The following is an 18,331-nucleotide window of genomic DNA, read 5'->3' as shown; positions in this document are numbered from 1 at the left end:
AGGCTCTTGCTGCAAGTTTCAGAGCTTGCACCACACCTGTGTGATTCCTGGGGAGGGCATCCAGGGCCCCTACCTTTTCCTATCCTCTGTACTTGCCTCATCCTGTAGTGACAGCCTGCCCCAAGGCTCCTTGACCAAGCACAGCATGTGCACAATGCCAGAAGGCATTTTCCTTACCATTCATACGGCCACATGCACACACTGCCCCCAGAGCATTTGGGTGTGAGGATGGTGAAACAGAAGCCTGTGCTCAGGCTCCTGGATGTCACAACCCTTGCCCTGTCCTTACACCTACAGGACATCGTGCGCAGTGCCCAGAGCAGTCCCTATGCAGAGCTGGGGCCCAGGAACAGCACAGACACACACCAGGCAGAGACAGGGTCACAGGGGTGCTTGAAACCAGTCAAGCAGTTTCTTTTTATTTCTTTAAAAAAAAAAAAAAAAAAAATTGAAATTAAAAAAAAAAAATAAAAACACAACTTCCAAACCCCACTGAATGAAAAAAAAAAAAAAAAAAAAAATCAACAACAAAAAAACCAACCCACAAAACCCAACCCCTAATGGTGAACATATAGATACGGCATTTACACAGCTACATCTATCTTCCGCTGCCACCCCCACCCGCCCACAGTAATGCAGATTTATACACGCTTACATCGTACAGCGAGACCTGGGCAGACACACTGAGAGCGAGTGAGACTGAGCTGGCGCCTCCAGCCCTCCCCCCCAGCTCCCCCCATCCCCCCGCTGAGGTGCCTGAGTACCACGGGCCAACCTCCTCCTCCTCACGAGGCAGTCGGGGGCTCAGCACCCACAAGGTACCGCCAGACGGAAGCACAGAGGGCTGGCACACCTGTGTGGAACCAAACGTGCCATCAGCACCTTCCTGCTGGGGCTCCTGTCCCCTTGCAGACAGAAGAGCAGCAGGAAGGGGTAAGGGTCCTGCTGCCCCTGTCACACTGAGGATGACACCTCTGTGATGCTGGGAAGATCTTTGGAAACAAAAGACTGATGCTGTCATGTGCTCAACGAGCCCAATACAGTACTTGTGTCAGCAAAATGAAGCAGGACGAGTTCTGAGGCCCAGGCTGGGAGGAAAGCAGAAATAGCCCTCATTTAGGCTGGAAGCAACAGAAAGAAGCAACAGAAAGAGGATTGTTCTTGGTGAGGAACAGTGGGATCAGTGAGGGCGATGACGAGGCAGAGAAAGGGGAGCCATTTCAGGGGTTAGGACATTCAGCACAGAAGGAGCAAGGATCTGCTGTCCTGGGACAAGGGCACACTGCTTTCACCCCACTGTGACTGCCAGCAGCCAGAGGGGATGGGGACCTATGTCCCACATGGCTCAGCCGGGCTGCTTTGCCTTATCTCAGCCTGGCCCCCCTCATTGCCACAGCAAAGGAGTTTTACTGGAGCAGAAAAAAGGCAGCATTTCTTCCCAACCCACTGTGCAACTCTCCAGGGAACACACCAACATCTCCTAACAGGGATCTGTTACTGGGTTAGGTTGCAACCTAAATGAACCTTTGGGCTTCTGGCATTGCTGGAATGGTGAGGGCTTCCCTATAGCTACAGTGGGGCTGGGATGAACCATCACCTTCCCAGTGCAACCCTGCCCAGTTTGCATATACAAAGATGTATCTTTACATCCACAATTCCAGTGCAGAAAGCATAGGATATAGGAAGGCAGAAGGTGCACAGGGGAGGGGGTAGCATGGCTCTGGCACGCAGACTGTCTTCAATTCCACCAACCTCAAATTAAAAGGAGAACATTTATTGTTTTCAGCAGCCAAACAATGTGGCTGCAGAGCTGCATCTGCAGCACTTCCCCTTGCAATTAGAATAACAAGGGCACATAGGCTTGGTCAACCACAAACCCACCAAAGCAAAGGGCATGAAGCTCTTCTAAAGAAAGAAACGTGGCTCTGAATCTGCAAGAGAAGAAAATGGCATAAAGAGGCAGCCAAGCAGATCACTTTCATCCTCCCCCTGGGACACACACCACCGCCAGCAGGATCAGGCCCAGCAGGCAGCAGTGCCAGTGTGGAAATAAAACCCACTCTGTTTGATCTGATGCCCCCAGAGCCAACCAACACACAGGGTGAGCTGAAAGCACTTGTGGACAGGAGAACAGAAAGCTAGGGTGACAAAGGAGGGAGCACCTGAGCACCAGCCACACCTCACAACTGGATGCGATGAGTAGCTGAGCTCCCACATTCCGGATTGCACTTGATAAGATCAGCACCTACTGGAAGACCCACCTGGCTGCTGCCTGCCAGCCCTGGGAAGCTCAGTGGGTCATGGGAACAGGCAGTCCCCTATTAGTCCAACAGGCAGTCCAGTCTGTGTCAGAAGGGAAATAAAACATCCTCTTTCCAGGGATTCTGGGGTCACCATGGTCCTCTGTGTGTTGCATAGTATTCTTCAGCTACCGAAGCAAAACACCTCTTGTTGTTTGGCTGTAACATGGCAAGGTACAGTCTCCAGAGGACTTGCTTTATGTGTTCATGCGCATTTTTTTCTTTTCTTTTTCCTTCTTTTTTTCCCACCAGGAGGATGTTTAAGTTAACACTTGTCATTGTGGAATGGGGAGAGACCATGGGACTGTCCAATGCATGTGCAGGGGAAAGCAAGGCAGAGCCCAGAGTGCCTCCAGCGTGTATTCATGTCTGCAAATGCACACAGGGCTATGGGGACAGACCATTCTGAGCAACAGTCCCCCCCCCATTTGCCACATCTCTTGTACGACTGCTACACGCTTGGATTAAGCAATACCACATACAACATTCAATCATGACCCTGAGCCTCACTGAAAAGCAAATCCATCCATGAGGCCACATTTCCTTCACTGATACCAAACCAAGCTGCATTTCTCTCCCTGGCTGCTGCTGCTTCTTGAATTCCCTGTACAGGTGGCAAAACCCATCTACCAAGGCTCTCCCCAGCATGGAGAACTGTGCTGGCCACTGTACCCCACATGTAGGGCTGCTATGCCAGGCCAAGAGAGAGCAGGAGCTCGGGGCAGGAGAGGGGCATCAGCTGGAATGTATGGGATTTCAATTATTATTTTTTAAAGCCAGCCTTACGGAAAACTATAAATTAAGACTCTAATTAAATAGGTGGGAGAACAGGGAACCTCCAACCGTGTAAACAGGACAGGCTATGGCTTCTTCCGCAGGTAGTTGGAAGGGATCCAGCCCTCCCAGCAGGGCCCCCCAGTCAGGACCTTGCAGAACCACCAGCCGCTGCTGTTCTTCTCACGCACTTCAAACAAAGTCCCTTCTCTAAAGCTGTTGGTCTCCTCGTCACCCTCAAAATCCGCCACTGCCACGTAGAGAGCTTCCTTGGAGACATCTGGGTTGGAGAAGGGGGCTGACGTCCTCTCCTTTCCTTCCCCTCTCTCCACCCCTTTGGATATTACCTTTGGACCTATGCTGCTTTTCGCTTTGGCTTCGTCTTGGATGGCAGCAGACAGGAAGGGCCTGGCTTTGGGGGGAACCAGCATGGGCCTCCCTGGCAGTGGAGATGCCCTGGCTTCAGGCGCGGGGCCAGCAACAGGAGACGTCGTTTTCTTGGGTGGCGGAGGCCGGCGGGGCGGCACAACCGGGCGCTGCGGTGCGGGCTCTCGGGCAGCCAGGGCAACAGCTGGGCCTGGGGGGCATTTGGGAAGGGCTTTGCTCTCTATGCTTGGTCGCTCCTGAAACCTTCCAGAAGCCTCTGGGGCAACTGCAGGGTTACTGCAGGAGCTTTCGCTGGCGGCGGTGTCCTGCTCAGGGGGTTTCTCTGGGCACTTGGCAGGTCTCAGCTTGCTCCGCAGGCTGCAAATGTCCAGTTTGTCATCAGCTGGAGGAGGGTCAGTCCGAGGGGCTGTGGGGGGTTTGGGCTTGATCTGAGGTCTTGACTTCAAGAAGGGGTTCTGAGTGATCGGCTCAGGCTTGTCCTCTGCAGGCTCAGCTTTTGGCTTGGTTGGCTTGACAATGGGCCGGAGGTTTGGCTTTTTCACCTCCTTGGCTGACACCTTGTGTCCGCATTCCAGCCCCATTTCATTCTTCAGCTGGAAGAGTTTGCTCTTCTCAGGTTTCAGCTCAGGCTTCTTGCTGTCTTTTGGGGCTGCTGACTGCTTCGGGGGGATCATTGGCAAAATCATGCCTGGAGGTTTGGGGGGAGGCCTCTGCCTCTCCAGCAACTCGCCTTCTGACTTAATGATGGACTCCTTCCTGGGTGGCAGGCTGGGCTTCTCTTCCACATCCCGGTCTGAGATCTCCTCATAGCCACAAGTGAAGGCCAGGTCCCCGCTCTCAGTAGCCTCCTTCCCCTTGCAGTCCTTGGCCCACTTTGTACCACAGTCCATGCCATTTGGAGGAGCCTCCGGCAGAGGCCTGCATGGTCCTGTTGCTTCCTCTGTGGCACTGCTTTCTGCTGCAGCATCCCCCAGCCGGAGCTGGGCCATCTCACTGGGCAGCGGAGCCAGGAAGTTCGGCCTGGACGCGTTGCTGGTTTTCTTGTATTTATCAATAAACGTAGCAGGGGCCCAGCCTTCCTTCTCCTCAATCTGAATGTACCACCAGCCACTCAGGTTCTTCTCGATAACCTGCAGGAGGAAAGGAGACCTCAGTCGTGCACTCATGTACTCTGCAAAAAAGGGGATGCTTGGTATCTCTGAAATAACATCATAGTGACTCATGAATTTGAGGCTTCTGCCTCCCTAACTTGATATCTAAATACAATATAACCATGTGAAAATCCAGAAAACAACATTTTTCCAACTGCATGCTCAGCTCAGCATGAAAAGCACAAGACTGGTATCCAAAAAGGAGGGAATCCTGCTAAGGGACGTGCATGACTGAGGAACAAAATAGCCACGCCAAAGATGCTGCAGCAGACACAGCTGGGATGCTGAGTGCAGGCAGTGGCCACTGTGCGGCACTGTTGGAATGATCAACCCCATGTCACTGCGCTGATCAGCAGCTGGCTGGTTTCAGTGTACTGCTGAAGTGGGACCGGGACATGGGATGAGCAAAGTGGGGCAGCCATACAGGAAAAATCCCCATAGGAAAGGCACAGTGTATACAGTCTGAAAAAACAAAAATCACATCTACAACAGGGATTCTGTGAGCAAAACCAGCTGTGCCAAGTAAGCAGTTCTGGGCTTTTAGTATTATATTTGGCTTAAGTACGAAAAAGAATGTCACCTATAACTCTATTTGTCATGCAGTCTTACTTTCCATGAGCTCAGATAACACCATACTCAGGGGACAGAAGGCCACAAGAACACCAGGGATTGTAAAGTCTCACAAGCTCTTACAGGTTTCTCTCCTGCTGGACGACAGTCTGTGATGTTATGTCCAGAGGTGATCACAAACACCCAGAACACTGTGGCATTTCCTGCCTGGAAAGGGAGCTCCTGCCTGAAAGAGGTCCCAGAGCAATGGAAATTAGGAAGTGAAGATGCAAAGAGCGCAGGGACAGACTCACCTCTACTTTCATTCCTGCCTGGAAGCTGATGCCATCAGGGATGGTGGTCTGGAAGTCAGCAATGGTGTAATATTCCTCTTCCACTTGAGGAGGGACAGGAGGTTTAGGCAGGTTCAAACCACGTGGCTATGAAAATAAAGAAAACCCATCAGCATGTTTCTACAGAAGGTGCAACATAACGCGTGCACAGACCAACAGCCTGCAGAACAACCAGGTAGCCCAAGCACACCAAGGAGATCAGCTCAGTCCATGCAGCATCCTCATCAACACAAAGCAGCAAAATGCTTTCAGGATAATCAGAAAACTGCCCATAGCTGTTACTGACAGCAGAATTACTCTGTCCAGAAGGAGAGAGACAGTTTGCTACATCGCACTGGCAAACTAGCCTTGCAGGACAGACCGACCAAAGTTTTACCCAAATACAATTTAGGACTTAAGACAAAAGAAAGACAGCATGCATGCTCTAGCCCCCACTAAGAGCAGAGTCCACCCCAAGCAAAGAGTAGCCAGTGACCAATGTCCCCTTTTCACATTTCTCTCCAGTTCCCTTTCCCATTACTGCTCTTCTATGTCAGCTGGCAAGTGGGATGTAGGGATAGCTGCACTGGTCCCAAGCAGGGACTGCCTATCCCAGTATTCCCTCCCCAGTGATGACTTTAACAGTAAGCAGATGCTTAAAAAAAAAAATAAGAATAATAATCAAGAATCAGGCATCATATCTGATACCTCCCCCCTCTTTGGGTCTCCAAGCCTCTGGGAGGGCTCAGAATACACTTACTATAGTGAGATCTCTGCGAGGAGGGGGTCTCTGCCTCATCTTCGGTGACTCTGTGGAGGAAGGATTTCAGATGCTGTTGAGGGTCTAGTTTTTGGTTCCATAAGATTTTCCAGAAGGGGAGTGAAAAACACAACAGAAAGGCGGTGCCACCTCGAGACCTACCTGCAGAGCTTTCTGCCCCCTTTTTGTGCTGTGCTGCCTGGAAGCATGCAGGAAAGGCTGCACTGACACCCAGCCACCACCAGCGTCCTCCCAACCCACCACTTACTGCGGCGGATGTCAGCGTTGGGCAGGGGACGGTTGTCAAACCTCCCATCCCTCTGGCCAGCGAGCCCATCCTTCTCTCGGCTGGTGACAACCTGCTGCCGGGAGATGCCATCCAGATCCAAGGCACAGGAATGAGTGGAGGAGCCAGACCCCAGCTTCTGTGAGAACATCTCTCCATTCCCTTTCTTGAGATAGGAGGCAGGAGCCCAGCCTTCTTGGCCCTGGTACCTGTGGTGACAATGGCAGTGTCACTGCATGGAGTCACAGTGCCACCACAAGTCTGCAAACGGAGCAACCCACTGCACTGCAGCAACACAGGGTCACCACACGTCCCAGAGTCAGCGTGGCACAAGCAATGACCTGGGCAAAATGAACTTGCTCAGAATCAGGCTCTGCGTCCTCTGGGCACCTGGAGAGCCGCAGCAATAACTGACTGCAGCCAGAGGGCTGAGAGCAGCATGAAGCCTGAGTTCATCTCAGCAATGGAACCAGTTCAGGAATGAAATGCACTGGTGGGGGAAACAAAGGGGAAAACCAGAGGGTTCTGCTGCTAGGATTGATGTACCTGTTCTCTGGATGGAGCACAGCCTGGATCCATTCCCTGCTCTACATCTGCACTTTTTAGGAGAAAAACCAGTCCATGACCTGATTGAAAAACCACATCCTCAGAGCTTTCCTGCTATGCTCAAGGGTCTTGCGCCAGCATCAGAGGCTCTCCTGTTGGCTGAGCTACAGGCACTGTGCTCAGATGGCACAGGCTCCTGAGCTTGTAATTGCCTTTAGAGCTCTCGTGGCAGCTCTCCTGTGCTCAAAAAGTCAATGGACATTTTTCTGGGCCTTTGCTGCTGCCAATACCACAGGTTCAGCATAAGGTTAAGAAAATGGTGGCACGTGTTCCCACCCTGTTCAAGTCCAGCTGTTTGTGAGATCACAGAGAAGTGAAAATGAGCTTCCAGGAGAAAACAAGTATCAGCTTAGGATGACTGGGAGTGTTTGGCCTCAGCACACCCTGTACACAGAGACCTGGCCCAGAGGATGGCTCTTCTCCACAGAAACCTCCTAACACAGCCAGAGGATCCAGCCTGGTTCCAGGACACTCGCTGCTTTTCCTGTCAGTAAGACATGATGTAACATTAATGCCCTTCTACCGCTTCCTTTCAAGCTGCTGGGGCATGTGATGCTGTGATGCAGTCCACTTCCTCAGCACAGGGCACTAGGGGATTTTAAAGATGTTTAACCACAACTACGCTTGGCTGAAGCCCTGAATTTCAGTTAACTTTGATACGTAGGGATGGAGAGAAATGAGTTCTGCTCCTCTGCCCTCTCTGATGCCCTACACTTGCCCTTGGATGGTACCATGGGTCTCTGCTTTGCATAGCCTGCATTGTCAGCGAAGTGCAAGAGGCAGGGACAGCACCTGATTTTCCACCAGCCCTCCAGGTTCTTCTGGATCACCACCACCACTGCTCCTTTGTCCAGGTTCATTTCGTCCTGGTCTCTGGCGGTATATGGGTAAATAACTGTGTACTTCTCCTCTGTTGGAAAGAAAATGCAGTTTCACAGATAAATTCTACAGAAAGCTGAACTCTATTGAACAGTGGTTACGTGCTTTCTATGAACAGTAATTCTTGTAACAAAGGTGCAAACACATAAAGATACACAACCATTTGGAAGATAAATGTCAGTGTCAAAAGAAACATGGATGCATTTTGAAACACAAGCTTTGTGACTTTCCCCGCTGACAGCCTGAGGAGGCACAGAACGCCCCTTCTTTTCCTTTCATACATTGCTCAAGCTTTCCCTTCCAGTTGCTTTTTGCCTTCACTCTCTCAAATACCTACTGTTCCTGAAAACATACCCCTCCAGGGGCTAGAAAAGACATCCAAACTGGATGGCTGGCCCTTCACCCTTTTACACATACAGTTCTTCCAGTACTAGCCACCATGTTTGGAAACAAAGCAATTAACACTCTCCTCAGCATGGACTATATACATGAAGCTCCTTTTATCTTGATTTATACAATAGCTCTCCCTCTATCTGCCCTTGTATCCATCCATTTCAGTTCAGATTTCTCTGAAAAAAAACTCTGCTATACAGGGAAAGGAATTCCAGAGACCTGAGGAAGCAACCCCAACACATACAGTTGTGCTCTCAGACATAGCTGCTCTCCAGCTGCTCTATGACAGCAAGTCTACATGAATTTCCCTATTCAGCAGTCATGTTCCTCCAGAGATTACTCAAAACCACATAATAGGCCTGGACTGTCTGCTGGATGAAACAACAGTGAGCAGGGACACTGATGCTCTGCCCTTCAAGGGGAAGGGTAAATATCCTAACAGCCACATGGGCAGCTTGTCAGACAAAATGGTTTATCCGTCTACTCTTCTCCCTCATTTGGTCCTATAATTTCTGGATTAAATCCAGGAAAGCTTGCAATTCCGTGCTTAAGCAGTGCTACAATAGACTTTTCACAAAATGCCCTTTACACCATCTCCAAAACCCATACCTCTGGACATTCTTATATCCCCGCTACACAGACTTCATGTCTTTGTCTTCTCAGAAGAGCAAAGCTGTAGGAAGACTTCATTCCCCACCCACTTTGTGCAAATGAAAGGGCTCATGCAGGGCCTAAGGCAGCACTTGCAAGAAATCTGCATAAATGTGTTGGGAGAAAGTAGAAACTCCAGCCTGCATACCCAAAACAAGTCTAAAAATGTTAGAGGGAATAGCTGGCAGAGGAAAGAGAAGTGGACATGAATGGGCCTGACAGAAGGTTGAAGAGCACATACAGCATGTACCAAGCAATGACACAAGCAAAGTTCATCACATGCAAAGCAATCAAACATGCACACAACAAAGCACCAAGCACAAAACAAAGGCAGTCAAACACATCTCTACAAAGTCCACCTTGACCCCATCCACTTGTGTACAAGTCCCCAAGAGTCCGACGGCGGCCAACATGCCTGGGTAGAGACCAGTATCTCCATGGGACTGGGGAGAGCATGTCGGGGAAGCAGGAGGATAAGAGAGGACGTAAGGAGGCAGCACTTCAGGTCTAAGAGCAGACAGGGCTGACACCAGAGAGAGGCTGAGACTGTACCCACTGGGACCCCGCCAAGGGCCCTCCCCATTTTGGACCCCCCTCCCACCTTTACCTCCCTAGGCAACGGGCTGAGCAAACTACAGCACTGCTCTGAGCATACAGCGATCAGAAGGAAGGATGTGTTCTCCAGAGGTGTTTTGGATTTACTGTATACAGTTTTATTGTACAGAAAAGCTGCAACTTCACTATTCTCACAACATGAGCTCATGCATACTCTTGCTTTCTGCATGAGATTAGAAGACACAGGAATTGCCCTAGGAGCTTGGTTGCTCCTCCAGTGCTCCCTGGGAGTAAAGGAGATGTGATGGCAGGACTGGGTCTTCCCTGCAGGAGGCACCTTCAGCTCCTCTGGGGGAACAGAAAAGGCAGCAGTTACACTGCCAATATCCACCAGCCTCACCCCTGGTACAGCACTGCATAGGTAGGACCGTTAAGGGCACATGTAACTGCAGCACTTGTGGCTTTGTCCTTCCCAGGGCTCTTCTCCTCACTAGGCCAGACAGAACTACACAGTCCTGCAAGCCACTCGGCATATCGGACAGAAGCTGGGACTGTTGTCTCTAGTCACATCTTACCTTCATCAGGCTGCATTGAGAGCTCATCCTGGACACCATCCTGGGCCTCCAGGCAGGTCGCTGGCACCCAGCCTTGCTCCTCTGATGTGCTCACAAACCACCAGCCTAGGAAGAAAAGAGCAGCTGGCTCAGCCAAGGACATCAACCTAAAGCCACTTCCCTTCCTACCAACCTTGAGTCTGGGGGGCTCTGTCCCCTTGTGCTACCACATGAGAGGCTGAGATCACTCCAAAGCAAAAGAGCCATGTGCTACCTGAAAGGGAGCAGCAAGGGAGAGTTGCAGCGTTACGATATCTACCTGTATGGTTCCCTCCCCACAGCCACAAAAATCAGGACAGACTCTGAGAGCTGAATGACTCCAGCCACCTCATTTGCTTTCCTTTTATTTTTTTTTTCCTTCATGGTTCACTTTCCCTCAGCATGGGTCAGCAAGCCTAGTCTAATTAGCAGAGATGAATACACTGTCTGCAAATCGATAACTGACTCCTGCTGTGCTCTCGCCTTCTTTACATTTGTGGAAACAGCAAATTTTAAAAGCTAAGAGCAAATGCAGGATTCAAACATGAGCTCTCCCAGTGGAAACCTGGCCAGCTCCACAGAGGCCATAGCAATCCTGGGCCACCCTGCGTGTCCGATCAAAATGAATTCATGCTCCTCGGTTATGAAAAGCACAAGCTGTGTCTTCAGAGGGAAAAAATTACAACCAAGCATTATTCTCAGAATACCACCAGTGAGCCATTTAGAAAGACAACTAGATTGTCAGGGAGGGAAGCAGCAGCTACCTGCATGGAAAGGAAAATCAGAGCTGACATTTCATAAATAAATGATTTGCCATACCTGTTCAATTGGCTGTGCTAATAGGTTTCAGTTGCTTTAGGGTTGCTTTTATTTTTCTCATTCTCAAAAAGCTGCTGGTTCAATTAATTCTCTCGGGATGAGGTTTCAGGAATTTTAAAATCTATTTTCATAATTTACCTTTAAACTCCCTCAGCAACTTGTATTCACTTCAGGGAATAAATTCCCCTTTTCAATGAACTCCACAAGGTGGACCCATAACATAATACCTTCCCTCTGCAGAGGGTAAGAGCCTGCTGAAGCTGTAGCAAGCACAGGGCTGAGTGGCTGAGCACTGCACAGCTTTCTTTTGGAGGGGCAGGAACTGAAGCTGCACAGTGAGTCTTCCACAGCCAGTGTCCACACATCTGCAAAACCAGCCCGCCAGCCCTGGGACTGCCTTTTGGCCACAGGACCCATCAGCCACAATTCTCAGCACAAAGAAGCATAAAGTGAGAGTGTAGAAGATGGATGGCACCTAGTGCTCAGCACAGCAGGTAATCAGACCCTTCCTTCAGAGAGAATCCTTAAGTTCTGTCCACACTCATGCTGAAATCCTGCAGACTGAAGCTTCCTTCACATTCTACTTAAGCTGACCATCCAAGGACATCCCTTTGAGGTGCCCTGGGGCTGTTTTGCTTCCCTTCCTATTAAAGACACCAACAGTACAGGATTGCTATTCCTGTCCCTGCTCTGAGGTGCAGAGCAGACCTGCAGCTTTCTGCCAAGCCTGGCTCTCTGTACCTGATTCGTTCTTCTCAATGATATCCACCAACTGGCCCACGCATAAGCTGATCTCGGAGCTCTCCTGCTTCTGGTAGTTGGCCACCACGACATACTGCTCCAGCACCAAGGGATCGACCGAGGCAGAGTCAGCTCCTGCACAGGGGGACAAGAACCCAGCCGCGTGCCGAGGTCAGCAGCAGTTCCTGAGAGCACTGCTCCCAAGCAGCTCCGGGACACCCTGGGCACCCCAGCGTGAGAGATGTGAGCCAGAGGCTTGGGCAGAGTGAGGAGGAGAGGGACCAAACCAGCAGCCAGGTGAGACAGGTACAGCCAGGTGAGGCCCTGCACTTGCTCCCACCTCCTGCTCAGAGCCATCCAAGTGAGCCCACCACCACCACGAGACCAGCACACGAACCTGCTCTGACCCAGCCCAGCACACACAGCCTGCACAGAGTTCTGCTGCTCCTGGCTGAACACCTGCACACCCAGGCAGAAGGGCATCTGCAGGGTACAACAGCAGCCCCATCGCTGCCCTTCTCACAGATTGCCAGCAGTTCGCTGTCTTGGCTCTTTGTTCTACTAATGCTGCTCAGCTCCTGCAGAAGATCCCAATTTCATGTCCACTGAGAAGAAATGCCCCAGTAGGACCAGACAGACAGGATACACAGAAAGCAGAGTGTGCCCTGCGCCAGCAAGGGGCCTGACATCTGACAGGGGTGGAAGCAGCCAGGGAGCCCTGGCTGGCTGTGCTGAGCTGGCCAGGCTGAAGGTGGCACTGCAGGCTAAGGTGAGGGGCCAGCCAGCACTGCACCAGTGGACCAGGAGGCACCTGCTGGGCACAAGAAGGCCATCATCATTTATACCTTCCAAGCACGTTTTTATTTAGGAGAGTGCTCTGTATATGGATCCACCCCATTTTCTTGGCACCACTTACCAAGGAAGAACAGAGCTTTCAAGTCAAATCGATCTCTGCTTTAGAAACGTGCCCTTAAGTTCATCTCTCTGCATGCAGCAAAACTCCCCCACTCCCACAAGCACACAGACGTTTGCTGTGACACCACGTGCAGGGAGATCACAAAGCAACCCAGAGCTCTGCAGACCTACAGATGCTCAGCACTGAATTCAGACCCCTCAGTCCCACCACAGAGGGCATTCCCCTGGGCTCAGCCTTGCACCAAGTCACTTGGTTACTCAGCACAGGCAGCACTTGCCTGTCTGCCCGCAAAAACCTCTGAGGAGCAAAAAGGTGTCAGAAGTGCCTGTACTCTTCTCCCTGCTGTCCCAAGCCTCCAGCGCAACACTTTGCCTGGCAGCTTCACAGCCTGCCAGTTGAGGATACTGTTCTATTGCCCAATTCTCCCAGGTGCAGTAAAAATTAATTAGTATTTGCCAAGTGCTTTGGAAATAGAACAGTATTAATTATTATAGTGCAAGTGACACAAAAGACTCACACACCTGAGCGTAGCTGTTAAGTCACCCTTACTGGGGCTGTAGGGGCCTCCAGCTGCGGAAATCACCGCTGCTCTCTGGCTGCCAGGGCATGGCAGATGCATCAATGACCTCCTGAGCTCAGGAGGGTGCCAGAAAGCAGTGATACAAAGAGTGGCGTTCCCTTAGGATATAAAGGCAAAACAAATCAGGAAGACATTTCTACGTTACTGCACTACAAGAGGACTCAGTGGCTTCCCCATTACGTAAGAGCTCAGAGATCTTTCCTATTGTGAAACGTATTGCAGGGCACAATCCTGCAATGAGCAGAGCAAGAGGGATGAGTAGAGATGGACAGGATCTAACAGCAGCGCTGGAACCCTCTGCTCCCTCAGGTCACCACCTCTCAAACTGGTTCTGAGTAAGAATGACCACAACCAACATTTAAATGAACAATGTCTTTTTTCAGGACACTCATTAAAGGAAGAAGAGGCAAACTGTCCACGCTCTTCTGCTATAAACAGCTCTCTGCAGAGCTGCAGGTGAGCTGACCAAGTACAAAGGATCTGTTACCACTAATGAAAGCTTCCTCCATGCCATAACCCAGAGGTGGGGCACCAAACAAAAATAGGCCCCTAAAGTGAGTGGAGGAAGCCAGGAATTTGGAGACTGTTTTACTAACTCAATTAAAGGTTTGTGCTTATAGTGATCAGAGGATTTACTCAGCCCCTGAGAGCAGAATAACAGCTACAGGAAGAGAGAAATACTTTCCTTTCTGCCTCCCCAGCTGTAATTACAAACAATGCTCCGAGGCTATTTGTAGTTTCAGCAGGCAATTCTGGATCCTCCAATGTACCTATTAAACCAGCAACAGAACTGGTAAACCAAGCTTGGAGGAAGAAGTAGGAGTTAATTTGAGGAGTGCTTTCACCTGGCATAATCATCCTCAACCACAAAAATACAGTCAACAATAAAGCATCCTATTTATGGGCAGACTTAGTTCCTTAAAATAACAATGGGATAAACGTAACCATCTAAAATAGTGCCAGAAACTCTGGAGTTTTAGAATGGTCCTCCTATGGCTGCTGTAGGATATGAGAGCTGTGCTTATTGTCCCAGATAAAACAAATTTCAGACCAAAAGCCACTGTGGGAACACAGCACAGCACAGCACAAGGGATGCGGCCACACAAGAAGGCATGTGAAATAAGGCTGACAGGGATATGGGAGCTCTTCTAAGGCAGCTCCACCCAAATAAAAACTGCTGAGACAGTCTCAGACTTCCATGCACTGTATTAGTGCCACAATGAACCCATGAATCTCCATCTGTGCTTCTGCAGCATTCAGAAAGGAGTGAAAAGAAATGTTTGAATGAGTCTGGGGACTGATTACTATCAGGCATACCTAAACCAGTGGCCAAATTGGTCTTTAAAGCTCCAGACTGTGGGGAATAAGCAGGAAATAATGCTCACCAACTAACATCAGGTGAGTCCCTGTCTCTGAGCCTTCTCATAACCACCCACATCCCTTGAGTCTCCTGGTCCCATGGAAGGCTACGGGCAGCACTTCAACTCACTGCAACCCAGTGCTTGGCTACAGACCATGTAAAACCTGCCAGGTGATCTGAAGCACTGATCTTCCAAGAAGAGCAACTGAACCCCACTTTGGCAGAGCTGCAGAAATAAGGAATTCCAATTATTTTTGCTTGTTAGCATCTATCAGATGCCCCTTCCACAAGGAGATTATATTAAAAGAGCCCTTTTTTTGTGTCTTACTCCTTATTTGCCATCTCAAAGCAGGCCTAGTTTGAGCAACCGATGAACCATCAGGGGCTTTCTCAAGGCAGGAGAGGATTCCAGGTGACAGTAATAGAACCAAATTCTGTTTCTTCTGCCAGAAAACATGGAACAGTGAGAGGAGACTCTGAACGCATCTGGCACAAAGCATCAGCTTGTGGCAGTGTTACTGCACATAAACACCTTTCCCTGATGGTTACTGCACATATGCCACAGCCAAATCATACACCAGTGCCATGGTCAGAGTGCTGCACCCTGTCCTGCCAGGACAGGAATCTAGCTTGGGAATTGCCTTAACTCTCCATTCCCTCTCTCTCAGTGGTGCTAAGCAAACAGCATCCCAAAGAGCATTTTCTCTTTGCCCTCAGCAGCATCACAGTGTCACTTGTCAACCTGCCATGCCTACAGGGCAAGAGGGAGAGCTGTGCATAAGCCCACTTTGCTATGGGCTTATTGGAAATGAGATGGCAGAACAAAGCTCCATACACTAAGAGTAGAAAAACTGCTTCTCCAACAGCCAGTGTCCTTAAAAAAATAACTCGTTTCTTTGAGAGCAGAATTTAATTTTTTCCTTCCCCTCAGTCCTAGACAGGTCTTCTTTTCTCCTGCTTAATGGAAGTGATCTAAACACACACTGTTCTCACAGGGAAACATAACATCCCTCCCTTACCCAACAGACATTCCCACTGAGCCATCACACCAGAGACATTTCCAAGACAAGGGATTCTATGTCTGTATTTTACCTCCACTCTATCAAAAGAGAGAAGATGGAAAAAAAAAAAAAAAGAAAGAAAAAAAAAAAGCACAGCCTGTTTTCATCCCACCCACAGCCAGATGCCTCTCTCTGCCTCCACATGGGCTTGCAGTGAAAGGAATAACTCAGCTTAAAGCAAAACCTTCAGCACATCTCCTCTGACAAAGCCATGTAACACACACCAACACAGCAGGAGAAAGCTAGTGTGAAAACTGCAGCCTGTGCTTGCAAAAGAGCTTGTGAGAGCTCTAAAGCAGCCCTCGCAAGGCCCAGCTTTGCCAGACATACCTTGCAGCTGTCAGAGTTTGAGAAGATGTTGTCTGAAGGTTTTAACCAGGCTGGCAGCCCCATTAGCCAGTCAGATCATCTGGCTATGACTGGCCCAGAAGAACAGAGCAAAACCAGGAGCCACCACTGGAGCAGACAACATCTGTTTGTCATATGCATCCTACAAGTTGTCTCAGTAAGAAGTTGGGACGGCAGCAGTTCTCGAGGGAGGGATCCAACAGAAAAGAAGGACAGTATTCAGTCTCAAGTCTTCCCTGTTCTTTTTCTCTTGCCTTAGAGAGGAACCCACCCATCTGCAAGTGAAGTTTGCTTATACAGCTTAAGGCAGCGTCAACTATCAAGCTCAAAAATCTTTCCACAGCTATTTCAGCAGCATCTCCATTCAGCCACGGCTCAGATCTCTTTTTCCAAAGGTCCTGGTGCCACATAGTAACTCCTGCAGCTGTAAGATGCCCTCAGATAACCACTAAAACCAAGGGGCCTTCAGAGATGCGCCCCTGTCCTGAGGAGCAGAGCATCCCAGATTCACCCAGCCACCCAAAGGGTCCCAACCTGGTGCAACCCTGAAGTATAAAGCACTGCTGTACCGGGAGACTTGCAGCCCCATGGTGGTCACCTCTCAGCTCAAACACTCCTTAGGCCTGAGGGCACTGTAACTCTGTAGTTGCACATACCTGGCTGGAAACAAAGCCCTGTCCTTCTCCTGAGACTGTGACATGGCACTGTGCCTGCCACACCTCCTCACCACTGCCACCCTGAGTCCACCAGCCACAACAGAAAGCTACAGGGATGTGACAGCTGATGCAAGGGGCTTGCCCACCACACATAGCAAGTGTCCTGCAGCAAAAGGCAAAGCGAGAGCAAGGCCCAGGGAGCGTGCGGCAGTTACTACCTCTCTGTAGGAAAGAGGTCGTTCTCTGGATAAACCCTGATGGAGGAACAAAATGAGGGGAGACAAGGTGTGAGGGGAGGAGAGACACGAACGCGGGGGTGACTGCAGTGGCGGGTATGACTCAATGAATGAGCAGATAGGTGCCTGCAGCTCTTCCCATCACCCCATCCCTCCATGGGACACCTGCAGGGACAACAAGGAATTTCAGCCTTCATGTCCTCAATGCCATTCCCTCTTTGGAAGCACACCAGGAGGCAGGGATGGGGCATGGAGAGGACTTGGCATGTTAGGGAGCCCCACAGGGGTTGGCAGCAGTGCCCATCATGGAGTTGGACCCCTGTGTAGTACTGAGAGGCCCTGTGGGTGGAAGGAGGAGATGGTGAAACTGGAGAGGGGAGGAGTGCTTACCAGATCTCTTCTTTCCAATGGGCTCCCTGAAAAAGAGAAGGAAGAGCATCAACAGTGGGATGGGGACAGCTGGGTTGTTTGCCACAGGAAACCTATGCAGGAGAGCACAGCAGTGCTGGTCCCAGCAGTGTCACTGACCTCCCTCACACCAGCTAACAAACCCCACAGGCCAGATAGCAGCCTTGCACCTCTCTCCCTCTCAATGAGTAACTTAATGCTTTCGCCTTCCCCAGAGTGAAGCTTGGCCACTGGTCTGGCTCCTCAGTGACTTACTCTGACAGCCACAACTCCCACCATGTCACCTGGAAAAGACATGCAGACCAGGATGATTTAGCAGCAGTCAGGAGCAAGGGAAACCCAAACGTGCTCAGCATAGTCCACAGGTGTCACAGGAGTGGACACTACTTTGAATACCAAGAGGAAAATACAGAAGTTGCTCCATATCTTGCACCTCTTCCAGGAGAAGGATAGGCAGCAGGGCTGGGGAAGGGGCAAGCATTTGTGCCTCAAAACAGAACAACTCATTAAAGTGGCGTTGAAAGGATGAACACAAAACAGGAGCTATTCATAGGCACAAGGAGGCACTATGGTCAGCAATGGCTATCCTGTCGAGATGGGTTAGAAACTAAAGGTCTCGTGTCCCTTCTGTCACCAGAGTGCCAATAAGAAACATGGCTGCTGCACAGCCTCACACCCTGGGCACAACTCACTTCAGGCACAATTAATTCTAGGGCACATCATGATTAAAAAACAAACGAACCTAAGATAATAGGTGCTGAGACAAACCTCAAACAATTACAGATGACAAACCAAGGCACCAAACTAGGCGAAATCCAAACAAATGCACCAGCCCCATCCACAGCTCCAACGGCAATGGTCCATGCTGCTACGAAAGATCTCTTAACGCTTTCACATAATTTCTCACTATTGCCTTGAAATGCTGCACTAGAACGGGGTGACGAGAGCAGGTGAACATGCTGGAGGTGGCAGATGGGCACCACATCCTTG

At 50.1% G+C, this 18,331-nt stretch overlaps 1 protein-coding gene across 2 annotated transcripts in view; it reads right to left on the bottom strand.

The window, feature by feature from the left end:
• Nucleotides 1–479: 479 nt before the first annotated feature.
• Nucleotides 480–18,331, bottom strand: part of SH3PXD2B (SH3 and PX domains 2B) — a 66,031-nt gene continuing 48,179 nt past the window's right edge. Inside the window, exons 6-15 of one of the 2 annotated variants that reach the window (XM_048961121.1) lie at nucleotides 17,324–17,349; nucleotides 16,916–16,951; nucleotides 11,777–11,911; nucleotides 10,199–10,303; nucleotides 9,428–9,511; nucleotides 7,938–8,055; nucleotides 6,522–6,748; nucleotides 6,254–6,303; nucleotides 5,476–5,601; nucleotides 480–4,591 (exon numbers count right to left, since the gene is read on the bottom strand). In XM_048961121.1, the coding sequence (XP_048817078.1) occupies nucleotides 3,161–4,591; nucleotides 5,476–5,601; nucleotides 6,254–6,303; nucleotides 6,522–6,748; nucleotides 7,938–8,055; nucleotides 9,428–9,511; nucleotides 10,199–10,303; nucleotides 11,777–11,911; nucleotides 16,916–16,951; nucleotides 17,324–17,349 (2,338 nt within the window). In that variant the 3' untranslated portion in view covers nucleotides 480–3,160. The remainder of the gene's footprint in view (nucleotides 4,592–5,475; nucleotides 5,602–6,253; nucleotides 6,304–6,521; nucleotides 6,749–7,937; nucleotides 8,056–9,427; nucleotides 9,512–10,198; nucleotides 10,304–11,776; nucleotides 11,912–16,915; nucleotides 16,952–17,323; nucleotides 17,350–18,331) is intronic. The other variant, XM_048961122.1, reaches the window with a different exon arrangement.

This window comes from Lagopus muta, chromosome 14, assembly GCF_023343835.1.
Source record: "Lagopus muta isolate bLagMut1 chromosome 14, bLagMut1 primary, whole genome shotgun sequence".
Classification (NCBI taxonomy): Eukaryota; Metazoa; Chordata; class Aves; order Galliformes; family Phasianidae; genus Lagopus; species Lagopus muta.
The sequence above is the reverse complement of the archived record's forward strand: the minus strand, read 5'-3'. Positions and strand labels throughout refer to the sequence as shown.